Here is an 18,975-nt window from a genome sequence, read left to right on the forward strand (position 1 = left end):
AAAAGTGCATTATGTATTCATTATTATCTTAACCTGTAAAAGGCAGTAAATGTTAAAATTAAGTAAATTTCATTAATACAAATGAGTAAATTCTGCTTGATTTATTTGTGAGACAACTTAAATTAAAAAAGCACATTCCACTAATAATATTAAATTCATCATGTGCCATAGACTAAATAATTTAGGAAATTTTACTTAATTTATTCAGGTAGATTTCACTAAAAAAAAAAAACTTAAAATTTACTTAAATATAATACGTGTAATATTGTTACCATAATTTTTTTAAGTAGATAGCATGTAATATTTTTTACAGTGTACCATTAATGTCCTTTATAGCACAGTTCAAAACATAATTCTTTATGGGGAAAAAAAGAGTTGCAAAAATAGTTCTGCTATTGTTACAAGCCAAGGGACCCTAATCGGGTACTGTTTAAAACCATTTTCCTTAAGAATGAACATACTAATGGCTACTAGTGGAGCACTTACCCTCTTAAAAAAAAAAAAATCCTTTCCTTTTCCCTTAATCCTCCCTTGTCTGGCTTATGCTATTCTGAGCAATGCCTGCACTTTGTATTTTGAGCACTTCTTGCATTGTTTTTGCCTCTTCACGATGACTCACTTAATTTAGTCCTAATTTGTAAGTCGCTTTGGATAAAAGCGTCTGCTAAATGACTAAATGTAAAATGTAAATGTAAATGTAGTGGATGCATGTGTGTGTATTCCTATGGCAGAGGTTAGTTGTCACAGAGGCTATGCACCTTTTTCCTAATAAGCCTACTACTTTTTAGATTATGGGAGGCACTTATGGTTTGGAGAAGTTCACTCAAAAACACTGAAACAAATAATTTCAAATCATAAGGTTGTGCTACAAATAATATTTATCTGTCAGTTGAGGATGACATGGTGTAACAAGAATATCTATGGCAAGAGCGCTTTTACCTTTTTTTCTTTTGTATTCCACTGTAACAGTATGAATAAAGACAACATGTACTGCACATTTGTGGTCTGCTCCCCCGATTTTTTATTTATCCATGAATAATTCACTGGAATGCACTAAGAATCTCTTGATTTTCTCCACAAATCCTCACATCTCCTTCCAGGTTTGTTTTCACAGATGTGTTAAAATATAATCGTCTCCCTTTTCACTTCTGATTTTATGAGCAGTGTTTACTGGAATGCTTCTAAAGCAGGAAACACAATATTTATTGTCTGTCAAAATTACGGAAATCACTGAAATATTATCACTTAATGTTCCAGTTAATGAACATTTTTGATTAAGGCAACATATTTTACAAAATACATAGATATATTACTACAGTTAAATATTTTAAAAATATTTTTAATGTTCGATGGTTGAAGGGTCAGTAGAATAATATCATCTTATTGTACCCAGTTTTTGAAAATGCATATTGCATTCACAGAGCAAACTTTTCACTGATTGTTTACAGTTTAACAGAAGTTACTCCCACAATTTGAGCAGAGTCATGGGACAGAGGACAAGCCCTTCTGCATAAAAGCTTTTTGTCTAGCAATGTTATCTATGTTGGTCTCAAACACCTTTTTGCCACATTTAAACATCTCTTTATTTAAATGTTTTTTTTTGTTTTGTTTTTTTGTATCATTCATTGAGTAAACTTGCCTAAAGGCCAGGCAACTTAAGACAATGCTTAACTATCACTGACCTGAAAAGTTTAACATAAAATTTGTTCTTACATGTCACATTGATTTCTCATACTAACACATAAACACACAGACAAACTTTTCTCATTTGTTTCTTTTGTACAGTACATGTTGTAATTTTATACAAATCAATAACTAAAATTTTTGAAGTCCAAAACAACGGCTCATATTTAAAACTTTTCAAAATAAATAAAACAGTACAATATACCCCATAAACTTGTATTGAAGGAGGGGCCAGAGCCAGATCTAATGAATCACTTTGGCCTGGGCTCATTTGACTTGGGCCAGTACTTAATCACATAGCAATCACCCAGCACACTCTAGAAACAGCATAGCAATATGCTAACAACCACTGAAGACACCTTAGCAACTGGATAGTAACACTATTGCAAGCACCCAGAACAAGTTTCAATGCACCACTGACATTTTCTTTGTAGATTTTCCTGAAATTCTAGTAATGTTACTTTTTCCATTTTTGAGCTTTTACTAAATATATTTCCACAATAGACTTACTTGCTTAAATATTGCTAAAACCTTTCATAAATAAAAAACATTAAAAAAAAGTTTGCTGTGTCAACACTCCCCATACACCACTTAAAGGCAATAATCATAAATGGTATATTTTTTTCCTGCATGGGCAATAATGATGTTTGTATTCAATAAATGTCATGTTTCTATAAAGAAATTGAAAAAAAACTATATATATATATATATATATTTTTTTTTTAGTACAGTTAGATAAATGTTCGATATTTACTGCCAATTAGTAGTCAAAAAAAATATTCTTTTGTAATATTTTTTTTCCATCATGCATTCAATACTAATTGGCTTTGTGTAATAAATAAAATAAATGTCATTCCATGCAAAAGTCGGATGTTATTGAAGAAATTAAATCTGCTATGCTTTAAGGTCTTTACCGCATTCAGAGCCATTTCCTTAATGTTTCAAAACTTGCTTGGCATCCTATTTGCACGTTCCTGCAAATGTTGCCAAATGCCAACCGTGACGACTGCCCTGTTGTGCCCTGCAGCTCAGTCTTGTCCGAGCCAAACAGTCTACAGAAACATGTACTATATATATATATACTTGCTCTCTTGGTCATTTCTCTTACAGGACGTGTTATATATGCCTGTGCGATGTAAGTGGCTCAAAGGGAATTCAGAGGGTGGGGTCAAAACTTGTTCAATTATGGTAAATAATCCTATAGAAAAATACAAGGGAAAACATACGATTAAAAATTAAACGCTATTCTGAATGTTGTCGATGTCAGTAATGGTTACAACCCTGCCTAAAACTAAATTAAAATATAGTCACTTTTTTTCTTTATCTCATGAGACAAAAAGTGGAGAAATATATGAGACATTCTCAATGTATGGCAGTGGCAAGATGTTTGTAAGGGACAGTATTTTGAATGGCCTGTACATAGAGTATGTAAAGTATATTCAGGCCTACATTGCAATGCCCTCAGAGTGAATGAACTGTATGAAAGTACTGTCAGTAACGTGCCAAAACATATTAGAGAAGAAAGCAGTAAGGCAGCTTGGCTTCATAGACTCTTTAACATTTAAAACACATTAAGATGAGAGGTTGACAGCTTCACACCTGCTGTGTTTTAAACTGTTTTGGAATAGCTCTCATTGTGTCAATAGTCTGAGTTCAGCAGCTCATAAAGGCTTCTCTACAGCAATAATTGATAGCCACAAACAGCCAACAACTATCAAGCGTCTCATCACTCACAGCCGTAAATACCTTCAGGGGATATAGTGTTTAGCTCAGAAATAAACAGATAAAGCAGAACATGATTTACACACAGCATTTATTGTGTTTTGAGTTCTAAAAAATACATTTTACAAATTAAAGAAAAGTGCATTCAATGTTTTAACACATGAAATGTCAAAACTCATTGATCTGCCCTCATTTAGAGTTGATACATATAAATAATTTTGCTTTGTTATAATTTCTAACTTTTTAAATCAAAGTTAATATTTTAAATCATCCACAAACTGAATAATTCAGCTGCATAAGGTTGCAATAGAAAGAACAATCTTTTCAATCTACATTTTCTTTAAGCCATAAATATTTGATTACTTTGTTTATCATGTTTGAAGGAAAAATGTTTAATACTTTTTTTTTTATCAAGACAGCCATCAAGACATCCGTTTGCTTATATTGGTCGTGTTCCATACAAGGTCCTGAATTATGACACTTGGCTGCAGTGACCCCAATCAAACGACTCCTGTCCTGACACGTGAAAAGCGTCTAAACCGGACACCCACATTCCTCTGTCTGGTTTCCGCTGTCAAAGCTACATTTATTTCTGACCATGCCAACTGCTAACATGGACCATAAGGGGAGTTTGAAAAAACAGCTGCAAGCTTAGATCAGCATCAGCACCAACTAATTACCTGGCATAATTTAGTTAACTGCAGTCTTGAGCTTTGTATATTTGTATATTCAATAATTTATTTCAAATAAATTATTAATAGCAAGACGTGTTATGTGACAAATTAGGTCTGAGGCCCTTCATAAATTCACTTTCTTGATAACCAAACTAAAGGTAACGTATAGTTTAATTTAATGGTAGCTTCTTTTTTGTGTATTGAATTAATCAGTTTAAAGATTACTCTTCTTTTCATAGTTTCTAAACTGCTGCAGTTTAAATTATTTACTTTTTATGACTCATGGGTCATTTAATTTTTTAAATAACAAGGGTGCATGAATTCCGAACAACTGTCTATATTTTAGACTATTATTCTGAATTTTGAATGCAATTTTTATTTGTTCACTTTAACATGAAAATGTTAAAGAAAGTTTAAGGTAGACCCAAAGGGGAAACAAAGACCAGTCATCCTGTTGACTGATACATTTAGATGGCATTTTAGAATAATAGTAAAGACAAAACAAATTGAAGTATGGCTATTATGCAGTGGATTAAAATCACAAAACTAGACTATTTTAAGTAATGGGTCCTTTATGGGTGCTTTTTCTTCACTCTTGTCCAATTAATTATTTAATTATTTATTAAATTAATTTTATATTTGTAATAAGTCTAAATTTCAAGCACTTACTGTAAGTATAAATCTTTAGATCAAAGGGTCATATTATTAGAAACGTGCAGTGTATCAGAACTTTTGGCTGGAACTGTAAAAGAGAATCAAATACAACCTTTCTTTATTTAGAAATCTTAGCGTGATCCCTCGTGTGGTCAACAGGTGTATCTCGATGGCGAATGTTACTCGCTAGCAACCATTTCTAATGGGGAGTAGTCTTCTGCCAAGGGGCGTAATGGGAGCTTAAATAGCAACATTCTCGATCCAAATATGAGGAGGTTGTTTGTCTCATTGGAAACATTACTACACGGAATTGTAATACCTTTAATCCTATAATAAGAATATAACACCCCTCCCTCCCATTTTAACCCATCGTAGGCCTACCTGGTTTATGTGTAAAAACTTCCAGACCGCTAAACTTCTGAGGTAAGCCTAGCTCTTAAGCCAAGTTAAGACTTTCTCCAGATGGAGTTGTCCCATATGTTCAAGTTAACATCAAGATATTGATTTGGATTTGAGTAGTGAAAAGGAAATATACAATAGGCCTACACTTCTAATTACATGTATTTGTTAATAATACGTTTCAGTAATATTTTCTTTGAAAAAGGTTTGAATACTTAGTAGAATATTACCAAGTTCTGATCTCCTTGTCGGTGTTTCTGTAAGGAATGTCACCATCTTGTGGTCAATTGAGGGACTGCAAATTTGAATTTATTGTTTTATTGTGTGAATGTGCGAATGAATTGTTTTATATTGAATGAATTTGCTATCTGCTTTATTAGGGGCCAAGCACCGAAGATGCGTAAGCACCTATTGTATCCGTTCCCGTTCCTATTATTATTATTTTTCTGCTCTGGAAGTCTATGGCAGCCCATAGACCCGCTTGCAGGAAACTTATGAAACTTGGCACACTGATAGAGGACAGTCTGATCTGTCAACATAGCAAATTTGGAGTCTCAAAATCAATCCCTCTAGCGCCACCAACTGTCCAAATTTGCACTCATGTTTATGCTAAAAAATATTTTTCCCCTGATTCCTTTCCTCAAGACGATTCGATTGCACCTTTGACGTCATTTTCCGTCATGAAAATTTGTCCGCCATTTAGAATTTTCTGAAAAACATACTTTTTCAAACTCCTCCTAGGCCGTTGCTCCGATTGTCACGAAAATTGAATCAGATCATCTTCAGACCATGCCGATAAACATTTATGGAATTCATATTGATTCGTTTGAACCGTTCTCGAATACCGCACAAACTAATTTTACGTAGCGCTTGTGAAAACAGACGTAAGGCTGTATGTCCACAACACTTTATCGTATATTCAGACCAATTCTTGGTATGTCATCACAACCATGACCTGAGGCAACATGATGCGTTTTGACGCAGCGCCACCTACTCATCTCCTTAGGTTCCTGAATCCTTGCCAAGTCCAACGTTACCAAATATGCTAGGTTTCACCTTACGGTTTGTGTAGCGTTGTGATTTAGCGCTTAAAACATTTGCCAATATCTTCGAAACCATTAGACCGATCGAGACGAAACCACCGTAGGAAGTTTGGAAACATAGGTTGTGTTGGATAAGTACTAATGCCCAAATGTCAAATATTAATAGTAAGTGACAAGAAAATTTTTTAAAGTGTTTATACATATAAATGTCTATAACTCCAAAAAATTACATCCCCAAGTCAAAAATTTCAAGTGACCGATAACATCAACATTTTTCAATTAGTCTGACGTATTATTTCTCATTGAGCCAATGTTAACAGACTATTGCAACAAGAATTTCACTTGGGCCAATTGAAGAATTTAGATGTTATCGGTCACTTGAAATTTTTGATTTGGTATGAGTCATCGGTACCATGCCTTGAAGGTACTCAAAAAGTTCCCGGGGCAGCGCCACCTTGTGGTAAAAAAAGTTATAACAAAATGTCTAAAAATGCTAATAACTTTTGAAAGAATTTGCCTTTTATAATGGCACTGGTCTTAATAGATTCCTTGGGTTATGCCGAAAACATAGATACCAATTGCCATAGTCAGCCAAACTTCCTGTCCGCCATCTTTATTTTCTTTTAAAACCTACTTTTTCTAACTTATCCTAGACCGTTTGTCCGATTTTCACCAAAATCTAATCGTATCATCTCCAGACCGTGCCGACTAAAATTTTTGGATTTCGTGTCAATAGACAAAACCGTTTTTGTATACCGCTGCAAGAATTTGAGGCCAAAATGACTATTCAGGCTTTATCTCTGCAATGCCTTGACATATTGACACCAAACTTTGTATGTTTTGCCAGCAGCCATGTCACCCTGTAGCCCAAGACTGGTTGCCCACTGAAGCTAAGCAGGGCTGAGCCTGGTTAGTACCTGGATGGGAGACCTCCTGAGAAAACCAGGTTGCTGCTGGAAGAGGTGTTAGTGAGGCCAGCAGGGGGCGCTCACCCTGTGGTCTGTGTGGGTCCTAATGCCCCAGTATAGTGACGGGGACACTATACTGTCAAAGAGTACCGTCCTTCGGATGAGACGTAAAACCGAGGTCCTGACTCTCTGTGGTCATTAAAAATCCAAGGATTTCTTTCGAAAGAGTAGGGGTGTAACCCCGGCATCCTGGCCAAATTTGCCCAGTGGCCTCTGTCCATCATGGCCTCCTAATCATCCCTATATACTGATTGGCTTCATCACTGTCTCCTCTCCACCAGTAAGCTGGTGTGTGGTGGGCGTTCTGGCGCAATATGGCTGCCATCGCATCATCCAAGTGGATGCTGCACATTGGTGGTGGTTGTTGAGGAGATCCCCCCCTTCTATGTAAAGCGCTTTGAGTGCTGAGAAAAGCGCTATATAAATGTAATGAATTATTATTATTATTATTATTATGTGTCATTATAACGTCACTTTGACCACACCACATACATTTCGTAATTGCGCCACCTATTGGTCGAAAGTGATAATCCATTAAATCATATTTTTAGTTACGTTATATATGATTATTTAGCTATTTTGCCTTAAAACATCTTAAAATGTCTTTAATTGCTCCTTGCTGCAGTTGGTCTGACACTCCCAGCCATGTTGGCATGTCTTATCATCTTCTTGCACTTGGCCCCGATAATTGCTGCTTGCAGCTATATTTATTATTATTATCATTACTGTTGTTATTATTATGTACAATCTTTATTATTAAAGTGATCTTCTGAGCAAGCCATACAAGAACTGAGATTGAGATTTACACAATGTTTTTTTTTTAAATCCTACTTATACATGTTGAAGGGCATAATGAGGTCAGATATCGAACTGTACGCACGTGAAGATGCACAGAAATGCAGATCTTTTGCTGTGTTAACATCAGCAACCAAAATAAATTAATGAATTATTAAAAGTAATTCTTATCACTTTTAAGAAACAAATCAATATTTCCCAGCATGCTGTTAGCCAGTCAAAACTTCATAGCATGCTACTAGCCAATCAAAACTTCATTGTGTTTATTTGTTAAAACATCACTTCATTTGTGCAATGGCTTTGTTGGAGAAGAAGCCCTAAAAGACAGTAGGAAAGCATCTCAATGATCACTGATAAAACATTATGAGACACTCATGAATAATAAGGGGAAAGGTCAGAGTTTATAAAAGATAGTAGTTGGTCAGGCCCAAAGAATCTTTTATTACACACCACAAATCTGCCTATACAGTACATGTTTTTGTGAATTAAGAATCAACTGAACCCCTTCTACTAGTTGCTGGAGTGGTGTCTTTCTTAAATGACAGCAAGCCATGAACTCTGTTACACAGAGGTGTTCACATTATAGCTCCACCAGACATGAAGGCTGTCACATGATGCATGAGAATATAAGTTACTTTCTATTTTACTTACAAAAATAAGTTTGCATTCCTCTGCCTTCACTGAACAAGAGTTCCATAGGTCTTTGTTGGCAATGATTGATCAATACATATGTAAACCCTATTTAGGTTATCATATACAAATATTTATATAAAAATTTTACAACACAAATTGCAACATTTTCCCTGTACAAGAGCAGTGATAAGTCCACATTGAATGAATCACAATTCAACAAATTGTGCAAAATAAGGAAAACAAAAACATTCATCAACAGAACTTAAAGGCATTTGGCAATTTGGCGGGTATTTATATCAAAGATAAAGCTTATGTTCAGTATCAATAGCCATGAAAACAAAACTGTATGACCACTTTTATTTGTACACGGCTAAAATCTCGGACAGATTCATGCTCCACTTCACAACCTGAATTTGTCTTTTAAAGTGCATGCAATAATACCAGTAACTCTGACAGAACTGATTCAATGTAATAAGTCCACATCCTGATAAAACTAATGCCAATTAATTTAGGATACTGAACGATGGATACATTTTTTTTCTTTCTTTTTTTTCTTTCTTCTTTTTCTAAGTAAAAAGAAATAAAGCGTGGGTTCCACAATATGAAATTAATTAAAAGCTCTTAATGTATTCACCATATTTTAAAATCAGACACTGCTTCAAAATCTGCTTCTGCGTAAAGTTTTCATCAACAGTTGTCACATTCTCTGTGATACATACAAAACAGCTAATAGCCACGGTGAAGACGCAGGACACATTCTACAGTCGCAATGTCCTTTGATGACACCAAAGGCATTTCACACTTCATTTCCACCTAACATGATGGGATCGTACTCAACATATCAAAGTGCTTACTTGTACTAAAATATCCTGAATTACTAATTTAATACCAAAAGTGGGACAATGGCATGGAGAAAAGGTCAGTTTGTCTAGATATTTCTTCTTGGTTTATGAGCTCAATGATGCACCACCAAACCACTTTTGAGTTTGTAGCTGTTTAGTTTCTCCTTTCAGAAATACAGTGAAGTTCTCACAGCCGATATGAGTTAAAAGATATTGATCCAGCATGGTCACTGTTTGGATAATCTTGGTAAATCCAACAATCAGGGACAGTGCAGGCACAATGTGTCCAAAGACATCAGTGTTGAACAGTCCCTTTTACCTCTGTTGGATCATCTGGCCTCATCCTTGAGAAAGTCAAACGAGGCCAAGCTTCCGAATCCTAGCCGCGCACTCTCTGAATCAAACATCTCCAGTTCTCGCTCCTGACGCTCAAATAAATGCTTGATTTTTTCGGTCCGTTCCTTATGAAGTGAGGCCAGCTCTTCTTCAATCTGTGAACAGTGTGGGCAGTATTTCAGACAAGATTCCTTCCATTTCATTACTACCAGTTCACAGTTTGACCAGTTATGGGCAAATCTATCCTATGAATTACAGAGGTAAAAAAAAAAAAAAACAGCTCACCTTCTGTTCCAAGTGAGCCCGGCGCAAAGACGCCTTCTGTTCCAACTTCTGCAACTCACGCTCATGTTGGGCCTCCATCTGTGCCTTGGTTTTGTTCTGGTAGGCATCAAGGAGCTCCATCTCCTGGTGTAGCTGCTGCCTTAAAGCCTGACATTCAGCCTCCTGCTCTTCATCTAAACGTAACTGAGAGAATTATATGCTCCAATTATATATATATATATATATATACAATATATATATATATATATATAACACTGAGATTTTCTATACTATTCCATATTGAATAAAAGCAATATTGCATATAAGCAGCAAAATTACACTTAACAGTGTAAGTAGGAGCTTTGGCTTGGTTTTGGAAATTCAATTTGTAAATCGTATTTTAGCAGTTCCTAGCAGAGCCACTAGAGGGAAACCTCTCAAACGGTTTTAGCCAGAAGCTATAAGGGGAATATTAAAAAAGCATATTTTGACTGCATATGAAAACAGCATTTGTTTAAGAACAATTAAACACTCCATTTCTGTTTCAACAGGTTTTCTCTAATTCCAAAGAAAAAAAATGCATTCCAGTTTTTGACACACTCAGTGAAGTCCTGTAGCCTACTGTTTCAAAGTTGTAAATAAAAAAAGATTATTAGAGTACATAATACAATTCTATTTCAGTCTTTCAACTTCAAAATGTTGTATTTAATTCAATGTGTTACATGCTGTTTCTTTGTAATTATTAGTGAAATTTATAATTAAATTTATAAATAGAAAGTAAATCATACACCCTTTTTTTTTGGAAGTATATGTTTCAATACATTTATCAGGTGAAGTTTATAACCTAGGCCACAAACTGACTTCACATTCTGAGGACAAATTGTGTGGTTTGACGTCATTTTCTTCTGCTGCTTGTGTACTTTACCGATTGAGAGGCCATCATCTCATTAATGCTTTGCTCATATTGTTCTGCCAGCTGTGCAAGCTTGCGGGTCTGCTCCTCCTTCAGTGACTTCAGGATGGCTTTGTGGTCACTCTTCGGGGAGACTTCCAGCTGATGGTTCCTCAGAGCTTTGTACTGCTTGTTTTGCACCTTACATGTATCTTGGAATTGCTTTTTGATCTGCATCTCCAATGTCTATAATGAGATGAGATTATTTAGGTATAATTTTTGTTATATAGCACATTTAGTTCTACCCACCATTACAAAATGTTTACCTTAAGGTTCCTGGGCTGCTGTCGGCGTTCCAGTGCATGCTTTCTGTGTAGCTCCCTCTGCCGGCGACTGTTGTACTCCTCCTGGTTCTCCAACTCAGTTTGATGCTGGTGGCGCATCAGCTCAAAGCGTAGCCTTTGTAAGGTATGTAGATGCCGCTGTTCCAGCTCTTGGGTGGACTCATCCTGCCTGATCATCAACGCATGCTCCATTTCTTTTTGTGTCTTTTTCTTGTTAAGTTCCTTTAACACAAAGAGCAAGTCATGTATGAATAATATTTCATTAGTTTGTGTGACATCAACAAAAAAGGATAACGTGTAACAGGTTTCTGATTTGAAATAGCACAAATGCTCTGATCAACACTAAATATCACTATATAAAATCTACACACACACATGCTACCTTTCAAAACTTTGTGGTCAGTTTAAAAAAAAATAAAAAAATAATACTTTTATTCAGCAAAGATGTATTAAATTGATTGTAAATACATTTAAAAGTGACAGTAAAGACTTTTACATTGTTACAAAAGATTTCTGTTCTATTTATCAAAGAATCCTGAAAAAAATTATCATGGTTTCCACAAAAATATTGAGCAACGCAATTCTTTTAAACATTATTAATTAGAAATGTTCCTTAAGCGCCAAATCAGCATAATAGAATGATTTGTGAAGGATCATTTGACACTGAAGACTGGAGTAATGATGCTGAAAATTCAGCTTTGCCATCACAGGAATAAATTACATTTTAAAATATATTAAAACAGAAAACTGTTATTTTCAAATAAATACCGCCTTGGTGAGGTGAACATAAGAGACTGTAAAACATTAATCTTAAACTTAAACAAGCTTAAACTTTTTTATTTTTTAAATTTAATGTTTAAATGAAACCTCAAAATTCACAAGAGCAAAAGAATGTGCTTGAGACATTCTTTGTGGTGATTCATATTATTTCTTGCCTCCCGCATTTGCTCTTGTTCAAACTCATGCTTCTTGATAAGGCTTCTTCTTTTTAGAGCACGGCAGCTCCTTTCATAAACCAGTCTTTGCTGGTTCAACAGCTGGGCCTCCTCCTCAGCCTGGGAGCGCTGCATTGTTTCCTTATGCCGTGACAAGCGCTCCTGTTTCTCCTCTTTTGGTGTATCAGAGTCTTCATTCATTTCCTAATGTATACAGAAAAAACAAAAATCTTACTGTAATATTTTACAGCAAAATCATGGTAATCGAATATAAGGGCATAAGGGGCAATGGAATTATATACTTGGCTTACACCTATTACAGGTAATATGAAACAATTGGTCTGACATTGTTCAGGGCCCTGTGACAAAGGGACTAACATCGTCTATGGCAGTGGTTCCCAAGCTTTTTAGAGTGGTGTACCCCCTGAGGCATTTAACATCCTTCTGTGTACCCCCTCTGTTCCACTTAGGCTGCAGTCACACCTTTTCCATTTCACGAGTTCACACTTACATATAATCAGACAGAAAAAAGACTATTTGGCGTGCTGTCCGAGGGGAGGTCCCCGACCTCGAATTTGGCCCGAACCCAGAGTGCTCCCCCGTATCCCTGGCTGGGATAGGAACCAGCAAATAGTAAGGAGTGGCGGAGTGATGCATGAAAACTATTGTTTTTTTTTATGACAATTTTGTATTAGACCACCCCCCAATGTAAGGTTTGTGCCACAGCTGCCCTAAACTAAAATTATTGGTGATTACCGAAATCATTTTTTATTTCTGTAATGGTTAATCCACCAGTATGTGTAAGCTCTTTAGTCACAGTTGGCCAAGTCAAAGTCCGGACTTGAATCCTACAGTATATGAACATATTTGGGATTTAGTGGATTCAAAGATAGGTTGCATACAAGTTTCATTAAAAGCAAGTCTTTGGGAACAACTAAACTATTTCAGTCATTACATTAAGTCAATAACAACAGAGACTGTGGAAAAGTACATAAAAACAATGCCAGCAAGAATGCAAGCCAAAAGACGCCATCCAAAATATGAAGTTTTTTGGTTATTATGTGTGAATAAAAACTATTTAGTTGTTTCAGTTAGTTATTTGCCTAGTAATGGCAACAACATTTTTAGTTTTAAACAAGTTTTTGACAGATTCCTAAAATATTTGTTTTCTCTTTATTATGACAGGTGGTCTACTAAGTTTGTTATATATTTGTTATAAATTTGCACTGTATATATAGGCCTCTTCTCTTGCTGATTGGATTAGATCACTTGAATGAGTTCCTCATGAACTTTGTTAATAATACATCATTAATGCGCAATATTTGCCCCCTTAAATTGAAAAAAAAAAAATGTACCTTTAGAAATGCCTTTATAAAATAAATAATGTTTTCAATAAAATACATTTTCAATAGAGAAATATGCAATGATGGTAAAAACGAAGTGATACTTTTAAATATTAAACTAAAACCGCCAGTAGGTGACAGTAAGTCACTATCTTAATGAGTGAGCCATCGACTCATTCATTCATTCAGTAACAAAGCAAGTGGCTGTAATTATGAATTATGAATGGGATCAAAGCCGCAGATTTGTTCACGAAACACCGCCGTGTGCTGCAGTTCTGCTGTGGCTTTTGTTGGAACTATTATTTCGTTGCAAAATAGAGCAAACAATACTGACAACAATACTGTTTTTAAAATGTACATAATATAAACATGTACTGTACATACATGTAAAATTGCATTCTTGTTCAGATAATATCAAAATTAAAAACAAGAACTTACACAAGGGTATGGTTTTGTATCTTAAATAATGTCTATATTTGTTCTTCATGCTAGTAAGTGCTAAATGGCAGTAATGTAGCACGATTTGCTAAGGCAGCATACTCTGCTGCACGCAACCTATCATATGCACACTACTTGTGTGGATGCAGTCAGTTTTGACCGCAAAAGATTTTAGAATTAAATTAAATGGTAGAATTAAATGAACGGCAAAACACAGCATTTTGTTCGCATGCCCCCTCTGTCACCTCACGTACCCCAGTTTGGGAACCACTGGTCCATGGTATACTCATTGGGCTCAGATGAGTGGGGCCCATCCATTAAAAGTTGGGTTTGGGGTTTGTCCTGTGTCCTGTGAATTAATTGACTGTCCTGATCTCACCTCTTTCATTCTTTCTCTGCATAGTCTGTACTGCTTTTTCTGTGTGTCCAAGAAGGTGGTCAGTTCCTTCTTCTGCTGGACCAAGATCTGTTGCTGGATTCTCTTCTCCTCAGCTGCCGAGGCCTTCGTCTTTTGAGAGACAAAATGAAATAACATCTGGTTTTGCAACATTACTCATTTACAAATTAATCACGTAGGGCCAAGGGAGGATAAGTATCACAAAAAGCTTACTGTGGTCGGCTGTGCATTAGTAAACTGACAATATTTTGTCATCATGGAGATTTGCTATATTGAATAAACATACTGAACTAAGTCATTTCATTTAAAATAATTCATGTAATCCACATATAGCGGCATACAAAAGTCTGAGACCACTAGTGAAAATGCTTTCGCATAATAATTTATTACAGTTTATTTTGATTACAAATTATACAAAAATTTGAACTGCATAGTATGTTCACCTTTTGTTTTAATCACAGCAGCCTCGAGCTGCTTGAACTCCACAAGTTTGTTGATTTGAGATGATCCAAAGAGATTCTTGAGCTTCAATGGAAGCAAGAACATCTGATCACCTGTACAAAGGAGTTCAAGTGATCAATGTCACAAATGTGCTTATTTGATAATACTGAAAATACTGAAAAACTTAAGTATTTCCAATTAATTTTTCATCATAATCTTTATTGGTTTTACATTTTTCAAAATTCTAAAACGTCCTGTTAATTTCCAGGTTCAAATGAGATTTCCCATTCCAAATTTTTACTGTGGTCTTCAACTTTTGGACCCCACTGCATGTTCACAGTAGCAACTTACAGAAAAAAATCGACATCTTGTAAACTTTGCATAACCCTCTCTACTATGTGTAAAGTACAGTAGGAGCAAGCACCTCCTTGTCCAGTTGTGCAGCTTGCTTCTTGGCCAGCCGCTCCAGTTCAATGTAAGTGTTATTGGCCTGGGTCTCCACTTCCTTCTGTAGCCGGAGCTTGTGCTCATCCATCTCAGCCTTTAGCCTGTTCTCCAGGGCGATCAGCTGCTTCTGGTGCTGCCGCCGCATGCGCTTATACCCTGACATCTGCTCACGCCGCACAGCTTCCTGCTCATGCTCCTGGATCTGCTCACTGACCTGCAAACACAGTGTGTTGGGGGTCAAAGGTCACGTAAGCCAAGCAAGATTATTTTCTCTTTGCACCTTTTAAACCACAAGGTGTAAGATATTATTTTAAGATAAAGATGTTCATTGTTTCCATTTAAGTTATTACTTGTATCTTCATTATAATGACCAATTCTGTAAAGTAAGTGACTTTCTACTCATTTCTGTCATATTATGATTAATTCAGAATTTCTACATTGAAAAAAATATGTAACCTTATATACCATATGTATGTAAATTATTATATAACCAATAAAAATGAGTGCATGCATCATTTTGTTTAATGCTGTGTTTATTTGCTCCATCAGAGCAACTGTGTATATAATGATGAATTGTTTGATATATTAAGCCTTTAAATTTTCCTTTAACGATTTTTCTTCTTTTTTTTCAACACTAGCATAATGTTATTAGAGTGTATCACTCATTAAACTTTTAAAAATCTGAAACGTCCATTTATAAATTTTGAGCAACAGGAGCTACTGAATACATGAAAAGTTGATGCATAATATGTAGTATAGTGTTTATCGGTATCAGGATTTTAGGTTAAAATGAATATGTACGCATAAGAAAAAGTTAATATATTTTGATTTCAATGTTTAGTGTTTTACTAATTCACATTATTGATTAGTTCATTTTAAATCATCCTTAGTTTTTTTACAGTACAAATATACCATGTAGTTTGTCATTTAATTAGAGATCATAAAAACAGCATGCATACAAAAAATAACTAGATGAAATAAAATAATTAAATGCATGTTACACAGCTCATGTCAGCTATAAGTATTTAGGTTCATTATATTATTTTACATTGAAGAAAAATATGATTTTGGAGCTAATCAGATTCATCTTGATGGGTTGAACACAATGTGTCTGAGTAAAATATAATGATTATAATAGTGTCACTTACTGAATCAAAATGCCAATATGAAAGCAAATAATTATGTTCTTTTAATGATCATGTAGCCTATTAACCTCTCTCTCTGTATAAAACCTTTTACTTAATTTGCATTCTGGAAAGGAATCTATATATAAATGTGTGTGTGGGGGGGGGAGCTCTAAGAGCTCTAAATCACAACAAAATTAATATCTTTACTACAAAAAAAAAAAAAACGAAGCGGAAAACAGCGCTCTGGAGACAGAAAGACATGGGGGGGGTGAAAAAGCGCTTATTAACAGGATGTGGTTGCCATGGCTACTGATGTGGGGTTGAGTGGATGACCATGGCAGGCCTGCATTTCTTATGCAAAAACGGCGAGCAGAAGAAGAGCGATAGGCTGCCTACCAAATATGCTGGTGTGATGATGGCAAAGCGTTGGCGGATGCTGCTGCTGCTGCTGCGATGATGGCGAGCCCGGCTCTTGTGAAAAGAAGAAGGCCGCAGCTCTGGCCTGATGTCCCTGTCTCCAGCCTCATCCCTCACGCAAGCATGCTTCTGCAGGGGGGGAGGAAAAGACGAAGTGAGTGGGGGTGGGCGCTAACCGAGCGCCCTGCTGCTGATGCTGAGGATGAGGATGATGCCGCTGCGTCTCCCTGCTGCCCGCAAACAGCCTGCTGCTTCCAGCGCATCCTCTTCACCCTTCATCTGTTACTGGCGTATGTCGTTCACAGGTGCCTGTAAAAGGCACAGCATCGCGATGGATGGCGCGCGAGTCGCTCTGTACGGCGAGAGCGGGAGTCCGTAGCCTCTCTTCAGACTAGCGGCTGCACTTCCTGAGAAGAAAGAGGAGGAGGAGGAGGAGGAAGCATACAGATCCGGTGGGATAGAGTGAGTTACGCACGGTTACGCAATGCCTACCACGGGCAATCAGCGGAAAGACTGTGCGCGCGTGCATGCGTCTTAAACTTTTATCGTTTCTAACTCTACATAGCCTACTTAAAGGTGCATTCAGTGTTTGTTTATTATTAGTGTTTGTTTTTTGATTTGTTGCTAATTAAAAGTTGTACGTGTAAAGAATCAATAGTCTAGGACTTTTGAGAAATGTGATTAAAATTACATACACTAACAATGAGTGTCATTTCAGTATTCTACATGTCCCCCGTTGAGTGTATAATCCGCTATTTCACGCAATCGACCAAATTTTCTAATCCTAATAATATAAAAAATAATAAATAAGGAAATTAAACCAAAAACAATGACCTGCAGCATTTGAGGAAAATTGCCGCGAACACAGGTGCGTCATCTTAGCGTCACAGCAAAATGCCTCCAGCATCAACACACAATAAGAACAAGCGACAAAAAAAAACTTAAACCATTTGCGTGCACTTTTAAACACCTAATTCATTAACATGTCAACTGTTTGTCATACATGTTTATGAGTTATTACACAATATCAAGATTCACCTCACTGAATTATAAGAGAGCTATGCTTATGTGTTGCAGCTACTCTGGTGCAACAGTGTCAAATTCTACGTAAGACATTTTGAGGTGAGTTTAGCCTAATAGGTAATTATGAGAAATACATAAAAGAGACTGGGGGATTTCCTTAGGCTCTCAAGTAAAGCATTTCCTGTGTGGTTTAGAGGTTAAGAGAAATTGTCTTTGATCTTTTTGCCCCACATATAAAATGCAGACCTGTCTGACACTCAAAAGCATGAATTCTGCTGAATTAACACTAGCACCATTCCAGTGACTGAGTTACAAACATCCCAGAGTAGACTGAAGTTGATAAACATTTGAAGGGGCGGAAGGTGTCCCCTTGCTGAGACTGGGCTGGCACACACCCATGCACATCCAAACCCCAGGTTAAATGTTAAATCAACAGCAGCAGATACAGGAGAAATTGACCACAGTCAGCATACAACACTTCCAATGTATCCTTATTCCCTCCGCACTCTACCTAGTGTGCATGGTTTTTAAGAATTGTGGAAAGTACCAGGTACTGGGCTATTACCTGTGTTTTGCTGAGAAGACACTGATTTCCCCTGTGACACAACTTACCACATCAGTGCCACACTTATGCTTGAACACACAGACTTCTTACCAAAGAAATGACATTTGTCTAAGCATATAAATGTTATGCATATGTGGCTGTGAGATCAGACTTTAATTGAGGGACTATAGGATGTTTGTGCAAGTTCTAAACTTTTTGGCTCTGGGATTTCCCTTGTAGTCATAAGGGGTAAAAATAAAGCTTAGCTCAGATAACATCAGATGTGATTTTCTGACCACGTAAGGCATTCTGCATGCAATAAAGTCACAATTGCATCACACAATAGTTGAATAAAAGTGCAGCAAATCAAAGCACGGCAAAGTTTTCGTCATCTTCCTTACTTGTCTACACTGTTAGAAAAATCTGTAGAAATTACAGTATTACTGGCAGCTACTTGCCAGTAACTTACTGTAGATTTAAATTGATGTTATTTACTGGCAACAATTTGTTCAAAATTAAATGAACATTAAACATTAACAAGTCTTTATCTTTACAGAATAAAACTCAAATAACAGCCTCATGCAAAGCATTCTGGGAACCAAAATCTGAAGGAA

The 18,975-nt window shown here is 36.2% G+C and overlaps 1 protein-coding gene across 1 annotated transcript; it reads right to left on the reverse strand.

The window, feature by feature from the left end:
* Nucleotides 1–8,205: 8,205 nt before the first annotated feature.
* LOC311293561 (serine/threonine-protein kinase TAO3-like) lies at nt 8,206–17,360 on the reverse strand. Its single transcript, XM_084413935.1, has 8 exons — nt 16,774–17,360; nt 15,228–15,464; nt 14,345–14,473; nt 12,185–12,388; nt 11,232–11,471; nt 10,939–11,151; nt 10,035–10,217; nt 8,206–9,904 (listed from the first exon to the last, which is right to left on the reverse strand). Exons 2-8 carry the CDS (start codon nt 15,411–15,413, stop codon nt 9,743–9,745), a joined length of 1,317 nt encoding a protein of 438 aa, XP_084270061.1. The 5' UTR covers nt 15,414–15,464; nt 16,774–17,360; the 3' UTR covers nt 8,206–9,742.
* Between the last annotated feature and the right edge of the window lie 1,615 nt (nt 17,361–18,975).

Source organism: Rutilus rutilus, assembly GCF_951802725.1.
Source record: "Rutilus rutilus genome assembly, chromosome: 7".
NCBI lineage: Eukaryota > Metazoa > Chordata > Actinopteri > Cypriniformes > Leuciscidae > Rutilus > Rutilus rutilus.